Source organism: Gadus macrocephalus, chromosome 10, assembly GCF_031168955.1.
Source record: "Gadus macrocephalus chromosome 10, ASM3116895v1".
Taxonomy (NCBI): Eukaryota; Metazoa; Chordata; class Actinopteri; order Gadiformes; family Gadidae; genus Gadus; species Gadus macrocephalus.
Window position 1 is genome coordinate 5,587,918 of NC_082391.1, and position 25,716 is coordinate 5,613,633.

Here is a 25,716-nt window from a genome sequence, read left to right on the forward strand (position 1 = left end):
TGACAGTAACGCCTGTTAAAAAGTGGTCTCCGGACATTTTCTGTTTGAGATGGAACTATTGATTCTGCGTTTCATTATTATTATTTTTTTCTTTTGCATATTTTAGTAACTGAGTTGGTGTTTATAGAATGGTATAATGTTTGGAGCTCAGACGATTGGAAAATTCTGTAAATTGTTCCGGAAGACAAATTTTCAAAAAGTGTCCCAATTTAACAATACTAACCCTATCAGTTGGAGGATATAGCTATGCATTCGAGCCCTTCAAAACAAAAAAAAACAGAACACATCGCTGGTTCTGCAGATCGCTGGATCGAATCCAACTCACGGCAGGTGACGGGAAGAACGTAACTCGAAACGTCAAATAACGCACAGTGATATCGCCTGAATATTTATGCAAGTAAGAAACGTGATTGGCTCATTTTGGGCTTACTTTCCCAAAGTAAGAAACGTTATTGGCTAATTTTGAGCTTACTTTGCCGGAACTGGCAGAAAACAGTAATGCAGGAGGAAGGGAGCCAATCACGTTTTTTTTATTTGGGAAAGTAAGCCCAAAATGAGCCAATCACGTTTCTTACTTTGGGCCAGTGTTTCCGAAGGTTTCATTTTACCGGTTAAATTGGAAAAAAAACGGTCGGATATTGTCTGTGTTTATTGCACTTAAAAAAAATGATAGGCAGGCTATATAAAGAAGAAGAAGTGTGTGATCATATTTTGATTCGCCATGGTTGTTAAATACCGGTGCTCCGCAAAGCTTGCCGCCGGCTTTCGCTAGCTTGCCCCCGTTTAGTTCATAAACGGTAGTCTATAGGGGAGCGTGTCTATGTTCCCCGAGTCCTATGTTCCCCTCTTTGTATGAGACTGGGGAACATAGGACCCTTTTTTTAAAAAAAAGGGTCCTATGTTCCCTGCTTTTCCCAAAAAAGGGTCCTATGTTCCCCGATATGTATGTGACCGGGGAACATAGGACCCTTTTTTTAAAAAGGGTTCTATGTTCTATGGTCTGTTACTTTTTCCACCATTACTGCCAAATTCTGGCCGAGATAACTACCATTGCATGTCTTTACCTTTTGTGGAAGAGGGAGAGACGTCGGAGAACCTGACGCAGTATATTCATACGCCGGTAAACAAACCCCGAGAAGCCCAATCCCTATGAGAGCTCCCCGCGCTACGGCCATCCGGAGGCGCACAGAGCTTTTGGCCGTGATATTATTATACAATTATATTATATACTATTATATAAAGAGCTCCGGGAGTCGCAAACGGCAACAATCACTTTCTCCTCCATGCAGTTCAACCGGGACTGCACTGCACTGAGTTGGCCGGTTGAACGCTGATTGGCTGTTACGTTAGACATGTCACTCTGTTGAACTGGCTGTCATTACGCGAATGCCGCGTCAAAGTTTAAATATTTTTAAAGATTGATAGATTGCGGGGAACATAGGACCCCGCTTTTCCCCAAAAGGGTCCTATGCTCCCCGGTATGTATGGCTACAGGGGAACATAGGACCCTTTTTGGGGAAAACCGGGAACATAGGACCTGCTCAATTTTGTTCTGCTCAATGGTTGAATCTCCTCGTGACTGAATGTTTGTATACAGCGCGCATGCTGTATGAGCGCAGGGTTGATGCGCTCCACTTTTTTCTGTGGAGAACCAGCGCCTTGAACATTAAGCATAAAACGAAACCGGATCGTTTTCGCCCGTTTCGGCTCCGTGTGGACGGGGCCTTATTTCCAATCGGTCATTCTGACCGGAGACATTTAGAATTTTCGGTCCTCCTCATTTTTTTCCGGTCAAAGACCGGTAATTACCGGACAACGGAAACTCTGCTTTGGGCTTACTTTTAAACAATCACGTCGTTTCAGGGTCGTTTCGGGGATTTAAACGGAAACAAAATCTGCTTGCTGTAGACCAGGGGTGCCCAATACGTTGATCGCGATCGACCGGTCGATCGCGAAGGTAGCGTGGGTAGATCGCATGGCGTTGAAAAATAAATACAAAAAAATAAATAAAATAATTCAGCATTAAAAAAATAGACATCCATCCTCCCTATGAAATTTGCGCATGCGCAAACCACGGCGCTAAGTGCGGGAAAGTAAAAAATAAGCTTGCGAGTTGCCTAGTTAGTAGGGCTGGGTATCACTAGGTACCCCACGATACGATACTATCACGATATTTTACCCACGATAACGATAATATCACGATACAGCGATTCTGCGATTATCGATATATTGCAAGAAATTTCACCCACGATACATCACGATATCTGTGTCACTGAAGAAATTCAGAATTTATTACAAAAACATTTTATGCAAAGTAACAGAAAATTAGAAAACAAAATAAATGCAGAAAACATTTCATTGCTTAGTAATCAACTTTTCTGTAAACAATGGACACAGTGCTGCTGAACAAGCAGAATCAAATTGTTTTATGAACACAAAGAACAAAGTTAACACAGAGCAAAAATAAAATTCAACTGAATCTGTAATGTGCAAACGTTTCAAAACATTTAATTATATTATTACACTACATTCGCTTGTAATTTGTAACCTGCTCAGAATTCAACTTGCCTATGCCTTAATGCAAGAACAGAGCCACATAGAACAAGAAATCATGAGATAATATTACAATTATGAGCATATTTCAATTTATATTTTTTCACAAACACATTATTAATTTAATCTACATATGATGCATAAACAAAACACTTACACACACAGACTCAATACACAAACGTTATGCTATCAGCAAAAATATTAGAATAAATAAACCTACCTCAGGTAGGGTGACCAGATTTGAGTTTGTAAAAAAGAGGACACTTCGTCGCGGGGGGGGGGGGGGGGTAGTGGATAGCATGCCGCACCATGACCATGTGAATGCATACAAATGTCACAAATGAAATGACAATATGAACATCTATTTATTGAACTTTAACAAAATTGCAAAGTGCAAATGTAAAACAAATCTTTTTTGTGGCATTTAAATGTGTCAATAATGATAACAAATAAAACATTCTAAATAATAAAATCTTTATATGGCCACATTAAAATAAGAAAATTAGAAACTTTTCAGTCCTCCTCATATATTAAAGCAATAATGATAACAAATACAATATTCTAAATAATAAATTACTTTTTTTTTTTTCTTTAGTTCGTCCGTGAACTTACATTTACGTTTAGGCATGGCTGCAGATGTAATGTGCTGTTGTAAACAGAGTGGAAGCGGCAAGGTGCTCAATGTTGCCAGATTGGAAATGGCAAAGTAACGTACCAAAGGCCCAAAATGGTCGTATTTGGAGGATAATTATCGTGGCTCTGGCAACCCTGAGATCGGTCGCCCAATGACAGACTCTCTCTACAGTCAGCTCGCGCAAGAAGGTGGAACGTAAGGGAGATACCATTTCCAGAACTTGGAAGGCCGTAATAACCATAGACATATACAATGGTAATAACTAGTAGGTTATGTGAAAGACCCAGAAACACAAATATGCGACGAGGCAAAAAAATAAATAATAATAATAACAATAATATTTATTTATTTTTTGCGACGAGGCAAAATACCGGACGTTTTTGGAATCCCTGCCGGACGCATTTTTTAGGTCTCGAAAAGAGGACATGTCCGGGAAAAAGAGGACGTCTGGTCACCCTACCTCAGGAGATAAGAGGGCAGCACAGACGGCAGGCTGCTGCTCAAGGAACCTGGCCAGCATCTCATAAGCGCTGTTCCACCGTACAGCAACGTCTGTGATCAGCTTGTGATGTGGCAGTGCAAGCATCCTTTGGTTTCTCTTCAGTGCATCGGCGGCTGTAGTGCTTCTGTGAAAAAACGTCGAAATCCTGCGGACTCTCCCGGTCAGTCGAGCAACAGCTGGCACTTTCAGTGCGTGCTGTGCAGCAAGGTTAAGCACGTGTGCAAAACACCGAACGTGTTGGTATCCAGTTAGCTCAACAGCAACAGTCATATTAGATGCGTTGTCAGTGACAACCGCCGGGTCTTTCCCCGTGAGCTTCCACTCTTCCGTAGCCTTCCGTATGACTTCTGCCATGTTGGCACCGGTGTGCGACTCGGACATCGCCCGGGTCTGGAGAACATAGGACCGCAGTTCCCACTCCAGAAGAAAATGAACAGTGAATGTCACAAATGATTCTGTGGCCCTGGACTTTGTAATACTTGCAGCCCTGGGGGACCCAGAAGGAAGCTTTGCTTTAAATGCAGTGTTGATTGTAGGCTGGCTTACAGAAGCATTCCTCTCCTCCGCGGCAAGCTCGGGATGATGACGGACAAGATGCTGTGCATGTTCGTTGTGTTGCCCGTGTACTTGACCTTAGCGAGGCAGTTCTTGCAGATTGCGAACTCTTTATCGAGCGTTGCACTGTCAGTGTGGTAAAAGCCGAAGTGGGCCCAGACTTTTGATTTGAAAGTCGACGGTGCATCTTTCACCGGCTTTGGTCTGTTTCCGTTTTCGAATCCCCCGCCTTCCGCCATTCCTCCGTATGCGTCTCCCTCTTCTTCTTTGTTTTTCACTGACTGCAGTGGACTTGAAGTAGTCTTGAAGTCTTGAAGTAGTGACTCTGTATATTAAATCTGTAGCGGGTTTTTGTGAGAGAATCTGTTTAGAACGGCTGTATGTTTATTGTTTAAATATCGATATTTGGCGTCAAGATATCGATAACGTCCCGCAAGACGAAATATCGCGATGTCGTAGTATCGATATTTTGGCACACCCCTACTAGTTAGCCTCCAATTTTTAGCCCTCGGTTTTTTCTCTTAATATTAAGAAAGTGTATGTAAATGAGTGGGGGAGCTGGGCCGAGTAAGAAGCCGAAAACGTCTCACTTTCATACGGAATGGGAGGAGGAGTTTTTTTTCACTGTCATTTTCGAAGTGCGTTTGCCTCATCTGCCAGTCTACCATCGCAATACCGAAGAAGGGAAATGTGGAGCGGCATTTTCTGACTGTTCATAAAAACTACGACACCAACTTCCCGCCGAAAAGCGAGCTGAGAAAGAAAAAGGTGAAGGAACTTAAATGCCATTTGTCCGGACAGCAGTCATTATTCTCACAGCATACTTCAAAAGTCAAAGCCGCCACCGAAGCATCGTTCCGGGTGAGCCACTTAATCGAAAAGAACAAGAAGTCCTTCCAAGACGGAGAGATGGTAAAAGAAGCATTCGTTGAAGCAGCGGACTCATTGTTCCGAGACTTTAAAAACAAGGCAGAAATATTATCTTCGATCAAAGCTCTCCAGCTGTCAAGAAGTACAGTTACACGGCGTAGTGAAGCCATGGCAGAGGATTTGACGCAGCAACTTTGGAAGGACATCGCAGATTGCGAGTCCTTTTCACTGCAGTTAGACGAATCTTAGGATGTGAGTGACACAGCCCAGTTGTGCATTTTTATTCGGATGGTGTTTACTGACATGACTGCAAAAGAGGAGCTGTTAACACTACTGCCCATGAAAGAACACACGCGAGGAGAGGATATATTTCAGTCTTTCAATACCTTTATCACGAAAACCCAGCTCCCAGTGCACAAATTGGTGTCCATCACCACGGATGGAGCACCCGCAATGGTTGGCCGCGTGAATGGATTTATTGCCAAGTGCAGGGAGGACGATGCTTTCCCGGACTTCCTGAATTACCACTGCATAATACACCAACAAGGGTTATGCGCTAAAATGCTCAACATGAAAGAGATCATGGATGTGGCAATGAAGATCGCCTGTTCTATTTGCACCAGATCTCTTCAAAGACGGCTATTCCGTGCACATCTGGAGCAGGCTGACTGCGATCACACTGAGTTGTTGCTACACACTGACGTGAGATGGCTTAGTCGAGGGAAATTCCTGCAAAGATTTCGAGAGCTCTGTCCGGAGATTAAGGAGTTTTTCCGTGTAGCTGGACATGCAGAATACAAGCAACTAAATGACGGTCAGTGGCTGTTAGACTTGGCATTTTTAACTGATCTGACAAACCTATTGAATGACCTTAATCTAGAGCTGCAGGGAAAAGACAAAACATTGATTAATATGATCAGCTCAGTTAATGCATTCAAACGAAAGATGCAACATCTCTCCTCAAAGCTGCGGCGCCATGATTTGGCAATCGTCCAGAACCTGGCGTCAGAGCTGGAGATGTTCTGTGTAGTGTGCAACTTGACAGTGCACGCTACACAGAGCAGATTGACAAATGTCTGTCAGAATTTGACAAACGCTTTCAAGACTTTTCTTTGCTCGAGCCAGTCGCTACATTAGGTGCATTTCCATCTCAAATGTGATGCGAATCTTTAGAAAGTTCGCAAAAAAGTAATTTGAATTAGGTGCGTTTCCATCAAGTGCTTGGAGCGGATAAGTACCCTAGTTCTGCCTGGAGGTGGCGCTGTAGGCAAAAAAAATATGCAGATACGTGGCTGTAATAAATGGTAGAAGTAGATAAGCTGCAACAAATGTTACAAAAAGCGGTTGGTCCGCCTAACAACAAACAACAAACATGGAGAGAGGAATTCAGCAGCAATTGGTTTCCCTTGGGCAAGTAATAACAGTTCTTTCAGTCAAGTTATCATTGGCTATTTTATCTTCCATCCGCAGACGAAGAAATAGGGAAATTGCAATGTACACAGCGGTAGAAAGGGAAATACGAGGACGACGTTGAGTACCTTACATATGGGAGAGACAGCGCCAGCATGACTTCTGGGAGTGGTCATAGTGGAAGGACATTTCACAGCCAGCCTTTGGCTACAACATTTTCGATTGACCAAGCCCACTTTTGTAATGTTGTGCAACGCTATTGGTCCATTCGTTGGTCCCAAGCCAAGCCCTGGACGACGTCCGATTCCAACGGAAAAACGCATTGCCATCGCATTGTACAAGTTGGCAACCTGTGCTGAATACCGAGTTGTGGGAGAGACATTTGGTGTAAGCAAAACAAGCGTTCTCCGTTGTGTGTACGCGGTGTGCAGGGCCATACGATACAAGTTGTTGGCTAAATTTGTCAAAATACCCAACGTGGCCGAGGCACAGGCAATATCGCACCGCAACTCAATGAAGCACCAAGTACCACAGGTGTACGGTGCACTGGATGGGACCCATATTCCGATCCTTCCACCATCCGATGGATACCGGGACTACGTCAACCGGAAAGGGTGGCCCTCAATTGTGTTACAGGCGCTTGTGGATGATCGGTATTAAATCAGAGATATTTGTGTTGGATCACCCGGCAGTGCGCATGACGCAGCTGTATTCACCATGTCCAACTTGTACAGGTAGGCTTATAATTTCAAACAACCAGTTGGTTACCTTATTAGCAAACTTGAAAATGTAACTGGTGGCTTTACTCGTGTGCATTAATGTGCCTAATGTGTTACAATTTTCTATAGTTTTTGTGAAACTGAAATTTTTACTTTTGTTTATTAGGCCTACTCTTGTAGCATATCATAGGTTTCACTCAGTACTCTTTTTTTCAACAGATTCCCAGAGAGACACCCTCAAGCCAACGCATATGTAGAGGGTGTCCAGGTGCCTCTAGTGATAGCTGGAGACCCAGCATATCCGTTACTGCCATGGCTCATGAAAGGGTTTTCTGGTCCAAACCTTTCAGAAGAGCAAGAGGCTTTCAACTTCCAGCTCAGTGCTATCCGTGTGAAGGTTGAGCACACATTTGGGCACCTTAAGGGGAGGTGGCGTATTCTTGCCAAGCGGTCAGATGTGCACCACTCCTTCATGCCAACAGTTGTGGTTGCATGTTGTGTGTTACACAATATGTGTGAGAAAGAGAAGCAGCAGCGCCCACCTGGAGCCCCCTGTGAACCCCCAACCCCAGCGACCTCATCAGGACTATAATGAACCACCCAACGGAGAGGCCCAGGCTATCAGGGCTGCCCTTGTCCATCACGTGGTTAACAATCATCAGGCCGCTCTCTAATTGTAATGTGATATTGATTTGTGTAATAATTAAAAAATAATAAGCTGAAGAGGAATGCAGACAAATACAATTATATTATTTTTAGAACGAAGTGTGTTTTGGTTGTATTTACATAAAGTTTGACTGCAATGCAAAAAACACATACACAAGATATTTTGGTTAGGCATGGATAGTACCAATCAAAGTACCAATACCAAATTTATTAAATTACTTTTAAATTACTTGTACAAAAATAAAGACATGTAGTGCATCTGAACATTTAGAATACATTAATAAATAAAATAAGGCACAAGTGGCCATTGTTAGTTAACTAATGTAAATGTATGTAAGATGTGCATTTTATTAAATTGCTATTAAATTACATGTACAAAAATAACAAGACTTGTACCGCATCTGAACATTTAGAATATATTAATAAATAAAATAAGGCACAAGTGGCATGTGTTAGTTAACTAATGTAAATGTATGCAAGATGTGAATTTTATTAAATTACTATTAAATTACATGTACAAAAATAACAAGACTTGTACTGCATCTGAACATTTAGAAATAGTTTACAAATAAAATAAGGCACAAGTGGCATGTGTTAGTTAACTAATGTAAATGTATGTAAGATGTGAATTTTATTAAATTACTATTAAATTACATGTACAAAAATAACAAGACTTGTACTGCATCTGAACATTTAGAAATAGTTTACAAATAAAATAAGGCACAAGTGGCATGTGTTAGTTTACTAATCTAAATTCATGTAAGATGTGAATGACATGGTGTTATGCGCGTCAGTAGATGTTGTGTGTTGATTGTAGGATGTAGATCAGGGGTGTCAAACTCATTTTAGCTCAGGGGCCACATGGAGGATAATCTATCTAAGTGGGCCGGACCGGTAAAAATATGGCATAATTATGTAAAATTAAACATGCTGTGAGCACACCAAACACAGATTTCCCATTTACTTCCGTGAATAAAAAGGACGATGAGTTTTCTTGAAAACTCTGCACTCTGTGTCCACTTTTCGTCTTTTTGACAGAGACATTTTGGGGCAATGAGAGTGCCAAAGCGCATAATGTTGGAAGTATAAGGCAGAACGACAAGGTAGCTCCGGGCTAGCTGCACTACCTGTTTATACTTGCTCCCTGCTCAGCCCCGGTATAAAATTTGCTTGCTTAACATAATTGCTATTGCAACTTCTAGTGGACACATTAAGAACAGCAGTTTCTTTCATTGAAAAATAGCAGATCATTTTACGTTACTTTCCAAAGCGACTTCCAGTTACACACAATTGTCCAGTAGTTCAATGTACAACAAATTAATCAGTGCCAGTCAATGCAATCCATGTAATGCTAGGAAGGATTTTTATAAAAAAATATATATTTTTTTACATTACTGTACTTCACAAAATCATCTCGCGGGCCGGATTAAACCCGTTCGCGGGCCTGATCCGGCCCACGGGCCGTACGTTTGACACCCCTGATGTAGATGGTCATTGGTGGTTACATGTATAATTCTCATTGTGTGAGGCAAATGGTGGTGTTTGGAACTGGCCTTGCCCTGATGTATTGGCCATAACCTCACATGCATGGGCTTGTTTCTCTGCTGCCTTTGCACAGCGCTCAAAACACCTCACTGCCTGACCCAGAAGAGTGGAAATTGATTGAATAGACTCCCGGTCTTTCTCGGCTTCCTCCTTTTGTTGCCTCAGGAGGGCTTCAAAGAAGGGTGTAATCTTCCCAGCTCTAGAGGACGGCCTTGCAGTGGAACGGGACCAGAATCTTTGCCGTCTTGATGGTGTTGTTGACCCCGCGAGCTGTGATTCAATATGTGATCTATCACCATCTTCTGCTGAGGCCACAGAGTCAGGCGTATATGCTGGCTCTGTTAAAATTTAAAGGAAAATGTTAGTTATCAGTAGCCGACATGTCTAAAAAATTCTCTTCAAAAAAAGTTTCTTATTCCCGAGCTATAAAATAACTGAATTGTACTTTATGGTAGCTTACCATCTGAATCTATGTAGCTGATGTTGTCATCTCCGTTGTCGCTGTCCCCACCATTAGTTTCTAGACAAAAAAGGGAGAAATTGGACCCAGGTTTACAAGTTTACCTTGAAATGTTCACCTGTAATTTAATTTAATTCAATGAATTGATACCAACCTGTGCTGTTGATTATGGATGCCAGAGATGTGACAATGAGCCTCTGGCCAAGAATATTATCTATTTTGGTTAAAAAACAAAACGTGTTTTTTTCCGCCGGCACCACTTCGGGACATATGTCGTTTCTCGAACATGTATTGTTGTTTGAGAGCTTTCCACTTACTCCTCAACACATTCCAGGGCTAGTCAAATCCTTTTAGCAACATCGTCTCTCTTAGGTCCTGATAAATAGTGGAATTTTGTTGTTGTTTTCCGTCTAAAATAGCTGTTATGTTCTTTTCTTGGATGAATAATTTAATCTCTTCGTCGGTCCACAGTCACGTGTCTAATATTTACATTGGCCATTCGTTCGATGTACGTAATTAAAATATATAATTAAAGGATATATAAACGGTTAAAAATAGATACGTTGTTTCGTGTTGTTTGAGAGGGTGATGACTTTCACGTTGTTGTCGGCAGGGTTGCTATGGCCGGTCGTTATGCGGAAATCGGTCCTGTGTGTTCAAAGTTCGCTACGTCACATCTGTTTCGAAAAGTGTGTTTCCATCTCCCATTTTGCGAATTAACTCTCTTTCGCATTTCTCAAAAACCACCTCAAGCGAGCGGATAAACCTTTTTGCGAATTAGAGGATTTTGATGCAAATTTTGGTGTTTCCATCACCGTTTACTGATTAGATACTTCAAAGTTTGCATTAAATCAGGGGGATGGAAACGCACCTATTCATGTGCTATCCTTTTCGGGAAGATGCTGAGGTTGATTCACTCGCATCAAAAATTTCACCACTGTTTCACCTGAACTCTTCTGGAGTGGAAGATGAGATTTTGACATTACAAGCAGACATTCAGCTGAAGTCCAGAGCTCATGGAGAGTTCTGGAACTTACTCACAGAGGAAAAGTACCCCAACATGAGGAAATGTGCTACCTCCTTGACTGCTTTATTCGGCTCCACTTACTTATGTGAGTCAGCCTTTTCCCACATGAAGATCATTAAGTCCAAGTACCGTTCCACCATAACTGATGATGATTTTGAAGTGTGCTTGAGGCTGGCTGTCAGCAGATACTGTCCGGACTATGCATCCCTGGCTGATTCCATTCAGTGCAAGTCATCAGAATAAGGTAATGTAGGGTGACCAGACGTCCTCTTTTTGCCGGACATGTCCTCTTTTCGAGACCTAAAAAATGCGTCCGGCAGGGATTCCAAAAACGTCCGGTATTTTGCCTCGTCGCAAAAAAAAAAAATTATTATTGTTATTATTATTATTTATTTTTTTGCCTCGTCGCATATTTGTGTTTCTGGGTCTTTCACATAACCTACTAGTTATTACCATTGTATATATCTATGGTTATTACGGCCTTCCAAGTTCTGGAAATGGTATCTCCCTTACGTTCCACCTTCTTGCGCGAGCTGACTGTAGAGAGAGTCTGTCATTGGGCGACCGATCTCAGGGTTGCCAGAGCCACGATAATTATCCTCCAAATACGACCATTTTGGGCCTTTGGTACGTTACTTTGCCATTTCCAATCTGGCAACATTGAGCACCTTGCCGCTTCCACTCTGTTTACAACAGCACATTACATCTGCAGCCATGCCTAAACGTAAATGTAAGTTCACGGACGAACTAAAGAAAAAAAAAAAAGTAATTTATTATTTAGAATATTGTATTTGTTATCATTATTGCTTTAATATATGAGGAGGACTGAAAAGTTTCTAATTTTCTTATTTTAATGTGGCCATATAAAGATTTTATTATTTAGAATGTTTTATTTGTTATCATTATTGACACATTTAAATGCCACAAAAAAGACTTGTTTTACATTTGCACTTTGCAATTTTGTTTAAGTTCAATAAATAGATGTTCATATTGTCATTTCATTTGTGACATTTGTATGCATTCACATGGTCATGGTGCGGCATGCTATCCACTACCCCCCCCCCCCCCCCCCTCCCCCCCTCTTTTTTACAAACTCAAATCTGGTCACCCTAGGTAATGACAAAAAATTTACATAGTTAAATGTGTTGTGCAATATGGGCTCATGCTGTTATGCAAGGGACATCTACATACATTGTACATATAGAGAATTCTCAATTTATTCATGAATAAATATGTTTAGCATTTTTGTAGTGTGACGGCGAGTGACTCCTGCTCCTCCCTGGCCTGCAGCCTGATCCTTATAGTTTCCTTTATGTTTGGTTGTTCACAGTATTCTTTAATAAATTCGTTTTGTCTATACAATACTATGTGTGGCCTAGGTGTTGTTCGGTAGCAGGTGCTATTGAAAAATAGCACCTGAATATATGATTGAATGTACACACTTGGAATATTGTTGCGTTTTTTTAAGAAAGTAGTCCAATCCCCATTCGCTTTTAACTGTTACGTATTTTAAGAACATAAGCTGCCCCCACATAGCCTCTAGGAAGCAGATTCAAACACACAAGCTGTATTACCCTCACATAGCCACTAGGAAGCAGGACCGAACATATAAGCCATAAATACTGTACATAGCCACAAGGGGAGCAGGACCTTACTGAAGGCTGCAATAGCTACTCCATCCACAGAAGGCAGCACCTTTAGACAGGTGAGGAAGCCTAGGCTAATACGTCACATAGGCCACGCCTACTAGGTATTTAAACAGGTCCGGAAGCAAACATTGGCAGAAACTTCCGGTAGTCCAGACTTGCGCGTTAGAGGTATTGGCCAGCTGGGAGTCACTCGCACGTGTTCAATACAATTCCCCTCCTTTTGCTTCGTAGTTACCATACCGAAATACTTGACAAATAAAGTGAGTTAAAAGCGATCCAGATTGGACTACTTTCTTCAAAGAACGCAGCATAACTCACTTTATTTGTTAAAGTAGGCCTATTTCGGTATGGTAACTATGAAGCAAAAGGGAGGGAATTGTATCCAACGCGTGTGAGAGAAATACCGTGAGCTACTTCGAGCTCCGCGCTTAGGCCCGAGTCTCTCCGTGGGTCTGCCTATCAGCTCTGGCCTCAATCTGAACTCTGCGCTGGGTTCTATCGAGTGGGCGTGGCCTATGTGGAGTGGGCGTGGCCGGTGTGACAAAATGGCTCCGCCCTCCTCACCTGTCTAAAGGTGCTGCCATCTGTGGCTGGAGTAGTTATTGCAGCTTATGTGTTCGATCCTGCTTCCTAATGGCTATGTGAGGGCAATGCAGCTTGTGTGTTCGATCCTGCTTCCTAGTGGCTATGTGGGGGCAGCTTATGTGCTTAAAATACGTAACAATATACAGGTACTTGTTGTTATTTTTTCTTATTTTCTTTCAGAAAATGTATGCATACCCAGTCTTTCGTCGACAATCGGCAGAGTCGTCGGCACAGTCCGACGAGGCTCAGGTAAGACACTTTAATGGCTATTTCAAATTAAACTCAATTACATTTTATTTCCCATTTACCATTGCTACTAATAAATCCATTTATTAGGGAGCAGTCATTGGACCGAATGGGGTCGCTGGGTGGGACAAAGTCCAGGACCTCGCTGCTTTTCTGGTGGGTCTCCGTGAGGCATCTTACCTCACTCAACTGCAGGTGACCCAGGTCATCCAGCTGTGGACAGCTCTCCCTGACTGCGACAAGAAGCGGGTCAACTACCAGCCTCGTCATCAGGAGCGACTGCCACATGGCCGTTTTAAGGCTCCCAAGCGGTCTGGATTCACGCCGGGTGTGGAGAGTGTTAAGCGCTGCTTGATAGGACATCCTGGGGGGCCAGCTCAGTGGCCTGCCACCAGCCGCTTGGTTGAGGCCATGTGCAAAACGCTGTGCACTTTGCACAAGACAACCACCAAGAAGGCAGGAGTTTCCACCCCCAGATGGTCTAAGATTCTCCGCGACTACCACCACATCTGGGAGTTAGTGCTCAACTAGTCTCGCAAAGCCAGACCAAACTACAGCAAGTAGAATGGTCTGGAGCCACGCTACCTCGAGCCGTCTATCCGTGGGGAAACTGGGCGGGCCTGTTTTTATTTCTTTAAACCAATCACAATCGTCTAGGCCGGGGCTAAGCCCGGGAAGCAGCAGTTGTGTCCATGCAAAATAGTGCCGGGGGGGGGGAATTATTTTGACAGAACTTCTTGACGTTCAGAGGCTGTCAGAAATGGCTCAATCCCAAACGCCACAAAAAACCATTAACGATGTATGTCGCCTATGTGGAGATAATTTTATAGATAAAAAGAACAAACATCGTTTGATTCTTTGTCACGATGATTTCAAGCCACCATACACTTTGGCCCTTGAGGAGCTCACGGGACCTATAAAAACGAACGACGTTTTAACATTTATATGTGGTTCTTGTAGAACACTACTAAAGTAATACCGTAGGAGCTATTGTGAAGTGGAACGGATCGGTTCATTGGTTAAATCCATGTCAAACGCTCATGCCGCTGTCAGAGTGAAACGATGCGCCAAATCCACACCATCCGGCGATAGTCGTGACCGCAAACGCATCGTCCCCGGGGAGAATCCTGCCAGACGGAGTCTCCAAGGTAATGTCAAAATAGGCTATGTTGTGGTCCTACCATTGTAATGAAATCAGATAGTCAGTAATCAGTAATTATATTATATTAAAATTAAACAAGATTGGATGTCTAGTTCCACAAACAATTTCGAAAACTTGTCTGTAGGCCTATAGCCATTTACCACCAACTGCTATTCATGTGTCTCTTTGGAAAACAATGTTATACTGTCCAGAGATGTGTCCACGGAAAGAGCCAAACATGCCAACTTTACAGCGCCGTCAAAGTCCTCTTCAAAACTCGCCATACTGCCTAGTTTTCGAGTTTGAGGGGGAGCACAATACGGTAACGCCAGCAACCGGAAGGGGAGGAGTCGCAGCCAAATCGGCCGCTAAGCAATAGACGCTGTCCACTTCCGTTCAGCCAGACTAGTGCTTAACAGTCCAAGGGTTATGCAGGGTACAAAGATTCATCTCATTACTGTGATGTCTTTGTTCTTGCGGAACAATACATCTTGGCAATTTTAGAATCCGGAAAGCACTCTTTAAATAGCGGGCTGAGGTGGTCTGCAAAGGCTATAGGAATATTGTGGCTGACCAGGGTCACTCAGGGATGCAAACACATGTATGACAAAAAAAGAGAGAGCTACCCAAAGTCTGAAAAAATATGACGGCATGATATCGTATTATCATGAGAAGGCCCATGCTATATGCTATATGCCTAGAAAGATAAAAAATATATTAGTTACTCAGTTAAAGTGCCTTTTTAAACTAAGTTAATTTATTTTCACACACACACAAACACACACCTCTGCATTGGATATGCGATCACAGGTACAGGTACTGGCAGTATAGGCCTGGCACTGTCCCTGATCTTATCTGCTGCTTAGGGGGTTTCTGGAAGAGGGTTTCGGAGAAGCTGTGCAACACTTTGTGTGGTTATTGTTGTTGTCACTTTTCTCAGATGAATGTCTGCCTTACAGTGTGCATACAGGGCATGTACACCCCTGCTGGCATAATTAATTTCTTTAATGCAGTGTGTGCATTTAGCACATCCTTTTTTCTCAATTTTTTTTGAAAAAGTCAGACAGTGGAAAGTTATGCTTCACTGTATTCACCTCAGCCGTGGCTTCTAATTTTAGCCATGACCACTTCCAACTGCACTTGCACCCTGCGTCCTGCTACACAATAACTGCATCCTTCTCCGATATTTCCCACCACTATCCTCGGGCCGGGCCTTTGATCGAGCGTTTTTATTTTTATCATTGGTTTATTGGCCTAATCTGAGGAGAAATCTATGCCATAAAGAGAAATATTATAGGCCTTTATTACACAGGTCTTCTCAATGCCGTGGAACACTCCGTTCACTTTGGTAGCTAGTCCGGTGACTTGTTAACCCCAGTGTCTTCTGTTGCTAAGCGACGTCACCGTCTTTGCGGACAATTTATTATTGCTCTGCTGATCAACACTACGAATAATAATAATAATAATAATAATACATTTAATTTAGAGGCGCCTTTCAAGGCACCCAAGGTCACCTTACAGAGCATAAAGTCATCATAAATCTTTTAAAAGCAAGACATTGTGAAAAAAATATGAATGAATGCTGGTAACGAATAAATTGTAAAAAGGCGCACCACGTAAAGTTATTTTTTTAGTTTTGGCAAGTAGCCGTGTTATAAGCGGGATCATGTATAGAACGTCGCCGGTCATTTTCGAAAATAAGCCCCTTCAGGGCGAAGCAAGACGCCTTCGCTGCGAGTCGGTGTACTGTTCGCCCTGTCGGGGCTTATTTTCCCGATAATGACCGGCGTTCTATACATTATCCCTTACATATATATTTAGCTGAGTAGGCCTAGTAACAAATGTGTACTAAGTTACATATGTGTTAAAATAAATGTCGGGTTGAAATCGGGCTAGGGCTCATAATTAATGTGTCGGGTCGGGCCGGGCTTGGACAGAACGTGCACGGGCTTGGGGTCGGGCTTGATTTTCTGAGCCCGATCTAAGCTCTTCCGTGCGCATGCGCATCCAATGTTTCGACGCGACGACAAGGGCTTTGATTGGTTCACTAACAAAATCATTTCCGGAATCACTTTTCTTTACTTCGAAGGCCCGGGGGTTCTCAGTCAGTCAGATTACGGAATATTGACACCTGTACTGTACGCGCGCACCGATCGACGCACCCCCCCCCCCCCGCCCCCCCCACCCCCAAAAAAAACTTCGGATCTACACGAACCACACAGGTCCCCAAAATGTATGATAAAAAAGCGACTCGCGCCAAAAAGCGCGCCGTTTGCATCACTGCCACTTTGACCTCTCCCCCTCTAGCCTGTAAAAAAAAGTTTACAAAGAATTTACATTTGAGGTAGAATATGTGCAAATGCATAGCCAAAGCACACATACGATTGGAATCAAATGATCACGAGTGTCCAGATTCATCTCTTCAGCCCTCGAACAAACAAATCTATCCATTTTGTTGGTACTGTCAAGGATTTCTTGTTTTTTTATATGACTCTCTCTGGTGATATGCCGCTGAACATCTGCCCTGCCTTAATGCCTGTATTCTAACTCGTGCCGGCAGACTTCACACCAAAAGTGAAACTCAGTTGTGACCTGTTTAATGAAAGGCCACTCTTTAGTCCAGGCACTGTTAAATTTGGAATTGTAAGCAGCGGCCCCTGATTTTGCCCTTTTCTTCTGCTTGACTGTAGGCTCTGTGCGTGTATCTTCCTCCTCCTCCACCACATCCTTCTCCTCCACCAGCACCTCACCATCCAACACCACCCCTTCTTCATTGTCTTTCTCCACTCTTTCCTCTATCTAAAAAGGTAGGCTGTGTTAAAAAACCTGCAGCCTTTTAATGACATGGTAGCCTAATCATGACATCTCCATTAAAATTACATGTAGGCCTGGATTTTCCTGTGCTAACATTGGTAAGACAAGTTCATATTTTGAGTTGTGGTGAGGTATCAGGTGGAGGGCACACTGTCCATCTTTTAATGAAAAGGTAGGCTAGTGTAACATTTTTATTTTTGCTAACAAACAACTGAACATAAATCGTTATGTGACTAGCTTACCTGCTGAAGCTCTGCTTGATTCTTCTCTCCATGTCCATGATCCGTTTTTCTTTTGAAATATTTCAGCAAGCTCATCTAACAAAACTTCATTGCACATGAGCCTTTTATTTAGCAATTACATAGCCCTCATAACACACGTGAGAAAACGTTTGCAACTAGTTGAAGTCTTTACTGTCTCAGCACACTGATTAAGCAAGGCTACGTCTGTAGTGACAAGGTACACTATTCTATTAGACAATATATTATTCGATTTGTTAGGCTACTTTATCTGCTTACCTTGATTAATTGTCATCCAAACTTTCAAACGCGCATCAGTGGGCTCTGACTCCGAACCTATACACTCTGAACTCTCTCTGACCTTTTCAAACGCAACTTAGTATCAGGTGCGTGGTTTTCAGCGAATCAACAATCAGAGAATACTGCCATGGTCACGTTGGTAGGCAGATGTTACAGCTGCTAGTCTGCTCCCGCAGAAAATGAACAGGAGGATTTTTTATTTCTTGCGTGTGCGTGACAGCGTGAGATTGATGGTGAAAGCGTGCCAACAGTCACACCAGGGGCGTGACTGTTGGCAACCCTGTAAATACGCCGTTGAGCGCCATTATAACTATGTCAAACCTATGGGCGGCAGTGTAGGGAGAAGGATAAAGCCATGCAAGCCAATCAGAATCCTCAGAATCAACAACAACGAATAACATGAGCGTCTTCCTGTAACAAATAAACTGTAAACATAGGGCGCTCATATGACGTTTCAGAACCTAAAACCCCGTTTCGACCCGTTGACACGACAACACATAACCGGCGTTTTCAGAAAAAATAAAAAAGTTTTTAGAAATGATCGTTTTCTGTGACGCACAGTGGAAATATCTGCGTTTTCCCTTCGTGTAAACGGGGCCTTAGGCCCGAGTCTCTCCCCGGGTCTGCCTATCAGCTCTGGCCTAAATCAGAGTGTGTGTGTGTGTGTGTGTGTGTGTGTGTGTGTGTGTGTGTGTGTGTGTGTGTGTGTGTGTGTGTGTGTGTGTGTGTGTGTGTGTGTGTGTGTTCGTGTGTGTGGGTTCTCAATACTTTACATCTTGTGTTCCTATACAATACTTGTTCATTTTACATCTTGTGTTCCTATACAATACTTGTTCATTTTACATCTTGTGTTCCTATACAATACTAGTTCATTTTACATCTTGTGTTCCTATACAATACTTGTTCATTTTACATCTTGTGTTCCTATACAATACTTATACTACAATACTACACATTTTATTGTTATTAACAGAAACAGAAATAAACTTAAAGGACAATTCCGGTATTTTGAACATTGAGCCCCCTTTCTGGTTTGTTTAGGCTGAAATAGAGTGGGTGACACCGAAATTTTAACTATTAGTCCTTTCTCGGGTATTTGGCTCATTTTGAATCGCTCCTGCCTCCTTCACAATGGTTGTCTATGTGCATACACCAACCTGTCATCCCAGCAACCCTAAACGTTCGTTTTCGAAAATGTGCAAGTAACCGAGTGGTTAGTGGCATTTGTGAAGTTTAAAAAAAAATTATCGGCGCAATATATGGTTTCTGTCGTGTTTTATTGCACATTTATCGCCAGTTGATTTCAGTTGGAAGACTCATTACTGCTCGTTGATATTACTCCGCCGAACCGGAAAGGTGGGCTGTTTACGTTGGTTTGAAATCTTGTACCGTGACTTGAGCACCTCGGATTAGGGAAAATCATTGAAAATGGAATATGAAAGGTGGCTTCTGGAGGACGCACTCGATTTTGAGTTTGACGGCAGAGGATATCTGTATGAACCAGAATACACCCAAGAGGAGCTACGGGAGATGGAGGCCAGGGCTACGGAGGCGCCTGAAGCTCCGGCTGAAGCGGTCCCCAGGATCGCGGGAAATTGGTGGTGTGCCTGTGGGAAGTGCAGGCAGATGCCGACGGAGCACGAAAGTAGGTGCTGCACGGAGTGGGACCTTGTCGTCACAGCTGGTATGGCCAACCTCAATGTCTCGGTCGACGAGACTGTGTCGCCCTGCATCTCTCTAAATGAAGTGCGCCATCTCCTAAATAAAACCGTGCTGGAGACTTTCTTCTGGGTCCCTAAAATTAACTGGAAGAAACGCCCCACACCCGAAGGACCGAATGGCCAACTGTCAGATAGGTAAGCTACATTGATGTAGGCCTAATGTATTTCATATTCAGATGCCAATTTGTATAATTCGCATGTATCTCGACTATAATGTTTTTGAAAACGGTGCCACCGTCTCATTACTAGTAGTTACTGACCCAGTCTTTGCTCTATCCATGTTTTGTTACCCTCAGTCAATACCGACTTGTGGCTTATCGAGTCATTCTGGAGTGGGCCCTCAAAGGTCAACCACTGGGACGAGGAAATCGCCTTGCATTACCCAGTTGCGTGGTGTGGGCTGTTAGGAATGCGTTCCCATCCCCCACTGGACAGTATGCTGGGTTTAAACCCAGTGAGATAGAGGAATTATTCTGAATTCATTATTTTTATTCTTATTCCAATGTATATCTTACCCTTCTGTTCCTACCTTCTGTTCCTACCTAACTGCATTGCGTTTACTTTTTAATTTCTTCTCAATAAAAAAACTTTTGTTCAAAAATCGTTGCAGTTTTATTTAGAAAGTGCACTAGTGTCTGTAGGCCTAAACATGTTTTCCTAATGGGTAAAGGTAGACATAGGCCGACTGTATTTACAAACACATTTACAACACTACCACTTGAACACCCTACACTTCACTCTTTATGCTGAGGAACCAAGCCTAATACTTTTGCTCTTGTGTAGCCTACTGTACAATAAGGGGTAATAAAAGTGATTCTGATTCTGACATATAAACAAATTTACAATCTGGATCCTTGGTTTTTCAAACATCAGTGTGGCGAGGGAATCTGGATTGATGTTTCCTGATTAAATCTTCCTTGGGGGGTCTCTCCTTAGTGGCAATGTTTGCAGGCCGCTGGACATGTGGAATGTCTTCCGGTGTTCTTTCCTCCCTTCTCTCCAACACGAGTTTCACAAGGTGTTGTGTGAAGTACTGACTAGTAGGCTCATAGATCTTCTTGGCTACCCATTCCTTGCTCTGTTTTGGGAACACCATACTGTATCTTGGAAGTCCTACACAGAGAACATTATTTCTTAGCCAAGTTGTGACAAACACATTTAGGGGCTTACTTATGAAATCTCAATACCTTCTGAAGTCTCTGTCTGCTGTCGGCCGACATTGTAATTGTTGTCCAGGATGGCTAGTTGTGTTCGGGCTACCATGGTGTCGTACCGAAAATGCAGTCGTTTCGGCAGATATTTTAGCATAACGTTGTGGTACACTTCCAAAGATCCTGTAAATTAAAGTGTTTCATTAGACATTGAGAGAGTGACTACATAGGTTGAAAAGTTGCATAGATCTGTTTCATAATGCTATATACCTGTATGTTTGAAGCGAGTCATCTGCTCAAGGTCTTTCAGAAGTCTTTTATCTTCAACAATATTCCGTAAAGACTTGAACACTTGAGACTCTGGCTGGAGCCATCGCTTTGTCCTTTGCTGATCTGGGTTGAGAGCAGGGTGAGGGCATGCCCACTTTCTTCCATCTTGCTCCCATGTGTGCTCCCCACAGATGTGGTGGAGGACTGAGGTCCACCGTCGCTTCAGTTCCTACAGAATATATTACATTTCAAGACTATTTGATAATCTTCTGACGGGATTTCAGTGCAATCTTTATACATTCTTTATGCATTGGGGTTATTACCTCAGCACTCTCACCACAAGATGAGCATGAGAACCAAAAGTGATTGAGGATCGCCCGAATCCAGCCCTGCAGGACCTGATTTTCCTTTTTGTTGGCGAGTGCTACCAGTTTTTTCTTTATGCCTGTGTAATAGTAATGAAACACATTACCACAAATGTGGGTGAGCCAAATGTGAAGGTTCTCCTTCACAGTACAAGATATGTGGTCTTGATACATGGAAGGTCTATCAGGTTATGATTTGATGAGTCATTGAGTCAATCACAATTTACATTGTTTTGATACAACTATTTACCTTTTGATACATGCCAAGGATCAAATTCATGGTGAACATTCTGGAATTCCTCCCTCATTATTTTCCGAACTGATGTGGCCCGGTCTGTAGTGATGAGGTCTATATCTACTCCTTCATTGAAAATGAGATGGTTGAGGCCCCTCCTACAGCCTTGGGACTCCATGGCAACTGAACTGCTAGCTTCCGTTACCTATTGACGAAAGAGAATAGAAATGAATGAATTAGCAATAGCAAAAAAACAAATACAATACACCCACTGAATAATGCTTTATCTATACTCTGTCACCCAGAGTATAGTTTCACAAATCGGACAAGCAGCATTTTAGTTTTACCTGTAGTAGTTGAAAGTGAATGATCTCATTACTGGATAGAAGCTGAAACGAATAGGTGGAATACTTGCAGCTGTAGCCTGTAGAATGTAATAGCGTGACAACATGTGAGTCCTCCTTACTATCCAGAGGAAAACATTTCCAACAGTCTTACAATCCATACCTCCATGTTATTGTATTAAAGAAAAAAAACACACTCACCTGGTGAGTCAGACCTGGCATCTCCACACAGCTCTATGGACTCGCCTTCAGCCTTTTGTCTAATAAGTCGCCTAATGAGATTCTCATGATGATCCTTGTATGCAAAGTGTACTACTGGAATAAGGTAGTCGGATTGGATGGAGTAGTACTGCGATTTCTTCAAGAGTTGCAAGTTTAGGATGCTGGCCCACTCGTGTACTTCAGTGAAAGTTGTTCCAGAGAAAAGCGTAGCAGCAGAAACAAGCAAGTTATTCTGTGCCATTCCTCTTGCATCAGGACATGATGCCCACTTGCCATGATGATTATTCAAACATGTCCATTCAATCTTTAGTTGGCTGCCTGTAGTTGTCACTTTTTTATCAGTGATTTGTGCGGCACATATATGGCATGTTCTAAACAGTTGCATGATGCTAGACTCGTTCACAATCCATTTTCTTTCATCCCACTCCCCTTGCTCTTCTGAGGCACTTGAACTGGAGGTTTCACTTGAACTTGACTGTTGACTGAGGCTGAAGCTCATGTCTTTTGGGTCATCCTCAATGACTGAGGAAATGCTTGTGTCCATTTGAAGCATCTCAGTTTCACAATCATCTGGCTGTTGAAAAGTGAAGCAAAGGAATACTTACAATTATAGTGATAACTAGAAAATGCATTTCCTGCAGAAAATGTGCTGTAGTGCAAAGTGAGGTTGAAAATATGTTTTAATAAAGCCACATAGATTATTTAAGACATAAAGAAACGTATGTCTTAAATCAAGTGATGGGGTTTGAACAAAAGTTCAAAAGTCTAAATGGAGTAAACAATGTAAACATTTGAGAAAATGGAAATGGTTGAAAACAAATAGAGTGACAGCTGAATGAAAAGCGCAAAGCATTGCTAAAAATGCAGAAATGTAAAATAAGTGTGTGTGTGTGTGTGTGTGTGTGTGAAAGAAAGAAAGAAAGAAAGAAAGAAAGAAAGAAAGAAAGAAAGAAGATACAATAGTTGAGCGCTGCATGCAGCACTCACCTAATAAACATTGTATCACCACAAGTAAGGTAACAATATAGTAACAATATAACTTACAGATAGTGAGAGCCTCTCCCTGATCACAGGGAAAGCAAGGTAACTGCCAGATAAGGACTTCCTTGGGGATTTATTGGATTGGTGAGGCCGTGGCTGTGGACTGGTGAGGACCAAGGATATGCTGGAGGTAGAAGGCTGGTCCACCACACCGCCAACAGCCTGTAACAAGTTGCAAAACACAACATCTCATCAACATTACTGACACAAATATTGTTGTTATGGCTCAGACTGCCATTTGAACGGTGGTTCAAGCGATTATGTTATGCATGGTCGCATATATAATAATATAAGATATATAATATGGGCTATAGATATCTATATATTATATATCACGGCCAAAATCACGGCCGTATGATGCCCATGTCTGATCTAACCTCTGTGGATACCCCATCAGCTCTCTTTAGGAGACGTTACGATCAAAAAAACATTTTAAAAACGCTATTCTAGGTCAAAATACTAGTAGGCCTATAGACTAACTTCAGAATCATCGTCAAAAACATCAAGCAGCAACAACGAACTCGCTGTTTTGGTCCGTGTAACCTTCAGTTCGAGTCAGATGTTCAACCTAAACTAATCATAAACATAACGTTGTACATGATCTAGCTTACCCCGAGGTCTTTTTCGTCTAGCGTTGGTCCACAAAGCGTCGGTACAGCTGCCCTTTTCAGATGCAGTCTCTTCGGACACTTCTTTCGATGACTTGTTGATTTCAGGTAGTCCTCAGGCCGAAAGTGAAAGGCGCAAACGCGATGGTCGGCTTCCCGAAGTACATTTACTGGGGTGTTTATGTCGAACCCGAGGAATGAAAGCCACAACTTTCTGACTCTATGACTTTTAGGTGTGTTGAGAGGAAGCCGATGACAACTCCTTTTTCTAGAGATCTTCCCGCAGTTTCTGACCGCACAAATTCTTCCCATAATCGACTGCACGGTAACCACAGCTGATGCCTTGGTTTTGAACTCGACAGAAAATGAAGTTGAACGTCTTCTTCTTATTATTATTATATATTATATTAGTTATATATATATATATATATATATATACATATAGACCTATATATATTATTATTATGCTTCTTCTTCCTCTGGAATATTGTCGTCAACAGGTGGTCGAACTGTGTAACCAGCTGTGTAACCATGGTTACACAGCTGGTTACACAGCGAGCGGAAGTTTATATGCGGTTGTGAGGTATCTGAAAAAATAGTTCCAATTAGCAACTAACACGGATATAAACCATATATTGCGCCGATATTTTTTTTTTAAACTTCACAAATGCCACTAACCACTCGGTTACTTGCACATTTTCGAAAACGAACGTTTAGGGTTGCTGGGATGACAGGTTTGTGTATGCACACAGACAACCATTGTGAAGCAGGCAGGAGCGATTCAAAATGAGCCAAATACCCGAGAAAGGACTAATAGTTAAAATTTCGGTGTCACCCACTCTATTTCATCATAAACAAACCAGAAAGGGGGCTCAATGTTCAAAATACCGGAATTGTCCTTTAAGTCATTGGGTGTATTGATTAATTGTATTGATGTACAGATCGCTTCTTGTGCAGCTCGCTGGATCGAATCCCACTCACGGCAGGTGAAATGGAAGAACATAACTCGAAACGTCAAATAATGCACAGTGATATCGCCTGAATATTTCTGCACGGCAAAATAGGCCTGTATGTTATTGCTTCATTCTATATTTTCCCGTATTTATTTCCCGTGTTTTTCACATGCGTGTGGGGCTCAAAAATTGGCTCCCTTCCTCCTGCATTACTGTGTTCTGCCAGTTCCGCCAAAGTAAGCCCAAAGTAAGCCCAAAGTAAGCCCAACATTAGGCAATCACGATTCTTCCGGCTTACTTTTAACCAATCACGTTGTTTCGCGGAATTCATCAATTTCTCATTAAAGGTAAGATGTGCTTTTTTAGACGTGATGTAGGCCTACCGTTATCTGACAAATTTTCTGCTGCATCCGTTGGTGTTGACATTGCCGATTGCTTGCAAACGGTAACGTTGTTGTTCATTACCGTTGTTGTAATGTGTCGTTTCTTGGTAGTAACGTTGCCATGTGTTTTGATATGACAGTCCTTTGTCTATATTTACATATAACTACATATTGGAATTAGTAGGAAATATAAAACAATGCACGTGTGATCTGCTCAATAAACAGCTTAATAGCTTAAATAGATTACAACGTTATAGCTCTTGACTGCTTCTGGGCCAAAGTGTGCAGAGGGATTTATGCTTTGCGTCTACTCATGTAGGCTACACTTGACATGCTCGACACTTTGCCAAACTGTCACCAACACTAATACTCTGTTTCTAGATCACTATCATTATATGGCTGATATTTATTGTTTCCCATCGTTTCTCCATTGTGATCGACCGGCCCTACTGGAACGTAATATTCACATTTTCTGAGACGTGCTTGAATTCTTTCACTTTAGCTTTAA

The 25,716-nt window shown here is 42.3% G+C and overlaps 2 protein-coding genes across 5 annotated transcripts; one reads left to right on the forward strand and one right to left on the reverse strand.

The window, feature by feature from the left end:
• Window positions 1-18,910: 18,910 nt before the first annotated feature.
• Window positions 18,911-20,237, forward strand: LOC132465538 (P2X purinoceptor 7-like). Its single transcript, XM_060062219.1, has 2 exons — window positions 18,911-19,771; window positions 19,933-20,237. Exons 1-2 carry the CDS (start codon window positions 19,344-19,346, stop codon window positions 20,111-20,113), a joined length of 609 nt encoding a protein of 202 aa, XP_059918202.1. The 5' UTR covers window positions 18,911-19,343; the 3' UTR covers window positions 20,114-20,237.
• On the reverse strand, window positions 20,227-24,782 carry LOC132465537 (uncharacterized). 4 transcript variants are annotated; one of them, XM_060062215.1, is made up of 9 exons: window positions 23,876-24,782; window positions 23,268-23,426; window positions 22,203-22,797; window positions 22,005-22,081; window positions 21,673-21,862; window positions 21,381-21,502; window positions 21,058-21,286; window positions 20,824-20,970; window positions 20,227-20,749 (listed from the first exon to the last, which is right to left on the reverse strand). In XM_060062215.1, the coding sequence occupies exons 1-9, from the start codon at window positions 24,182-24,184 to the stop codon at window positions 20,499-20,501; spliced, it is 2,079 nt and encodes a 692-aa protein (XP_059918198.1). In that variant the 5' UTR covers window positions 24,185-24,782; the 3' UTR covers window positions 20,227-20,498. The 4 variants fall into 4 exon arrangements, with proteins under 4 accessions (XP_059918198.1, XP_059918199.1, XP_059918201.1 ...); XM_060062216.1 differs by lacking the exon at window positions 23,876-24,782 and having other exon boundaries at window positions 23,268-23,865; XM_060062218.1 differs by lacking the exon at window positions 23,876-24,782 and having other exon boundaries at window positions 21,673-22,081; window positions 23,268-23,865.
• Between the last annotated feature and the right edge of the window lie 934 nt (window positions 24,783-25,716).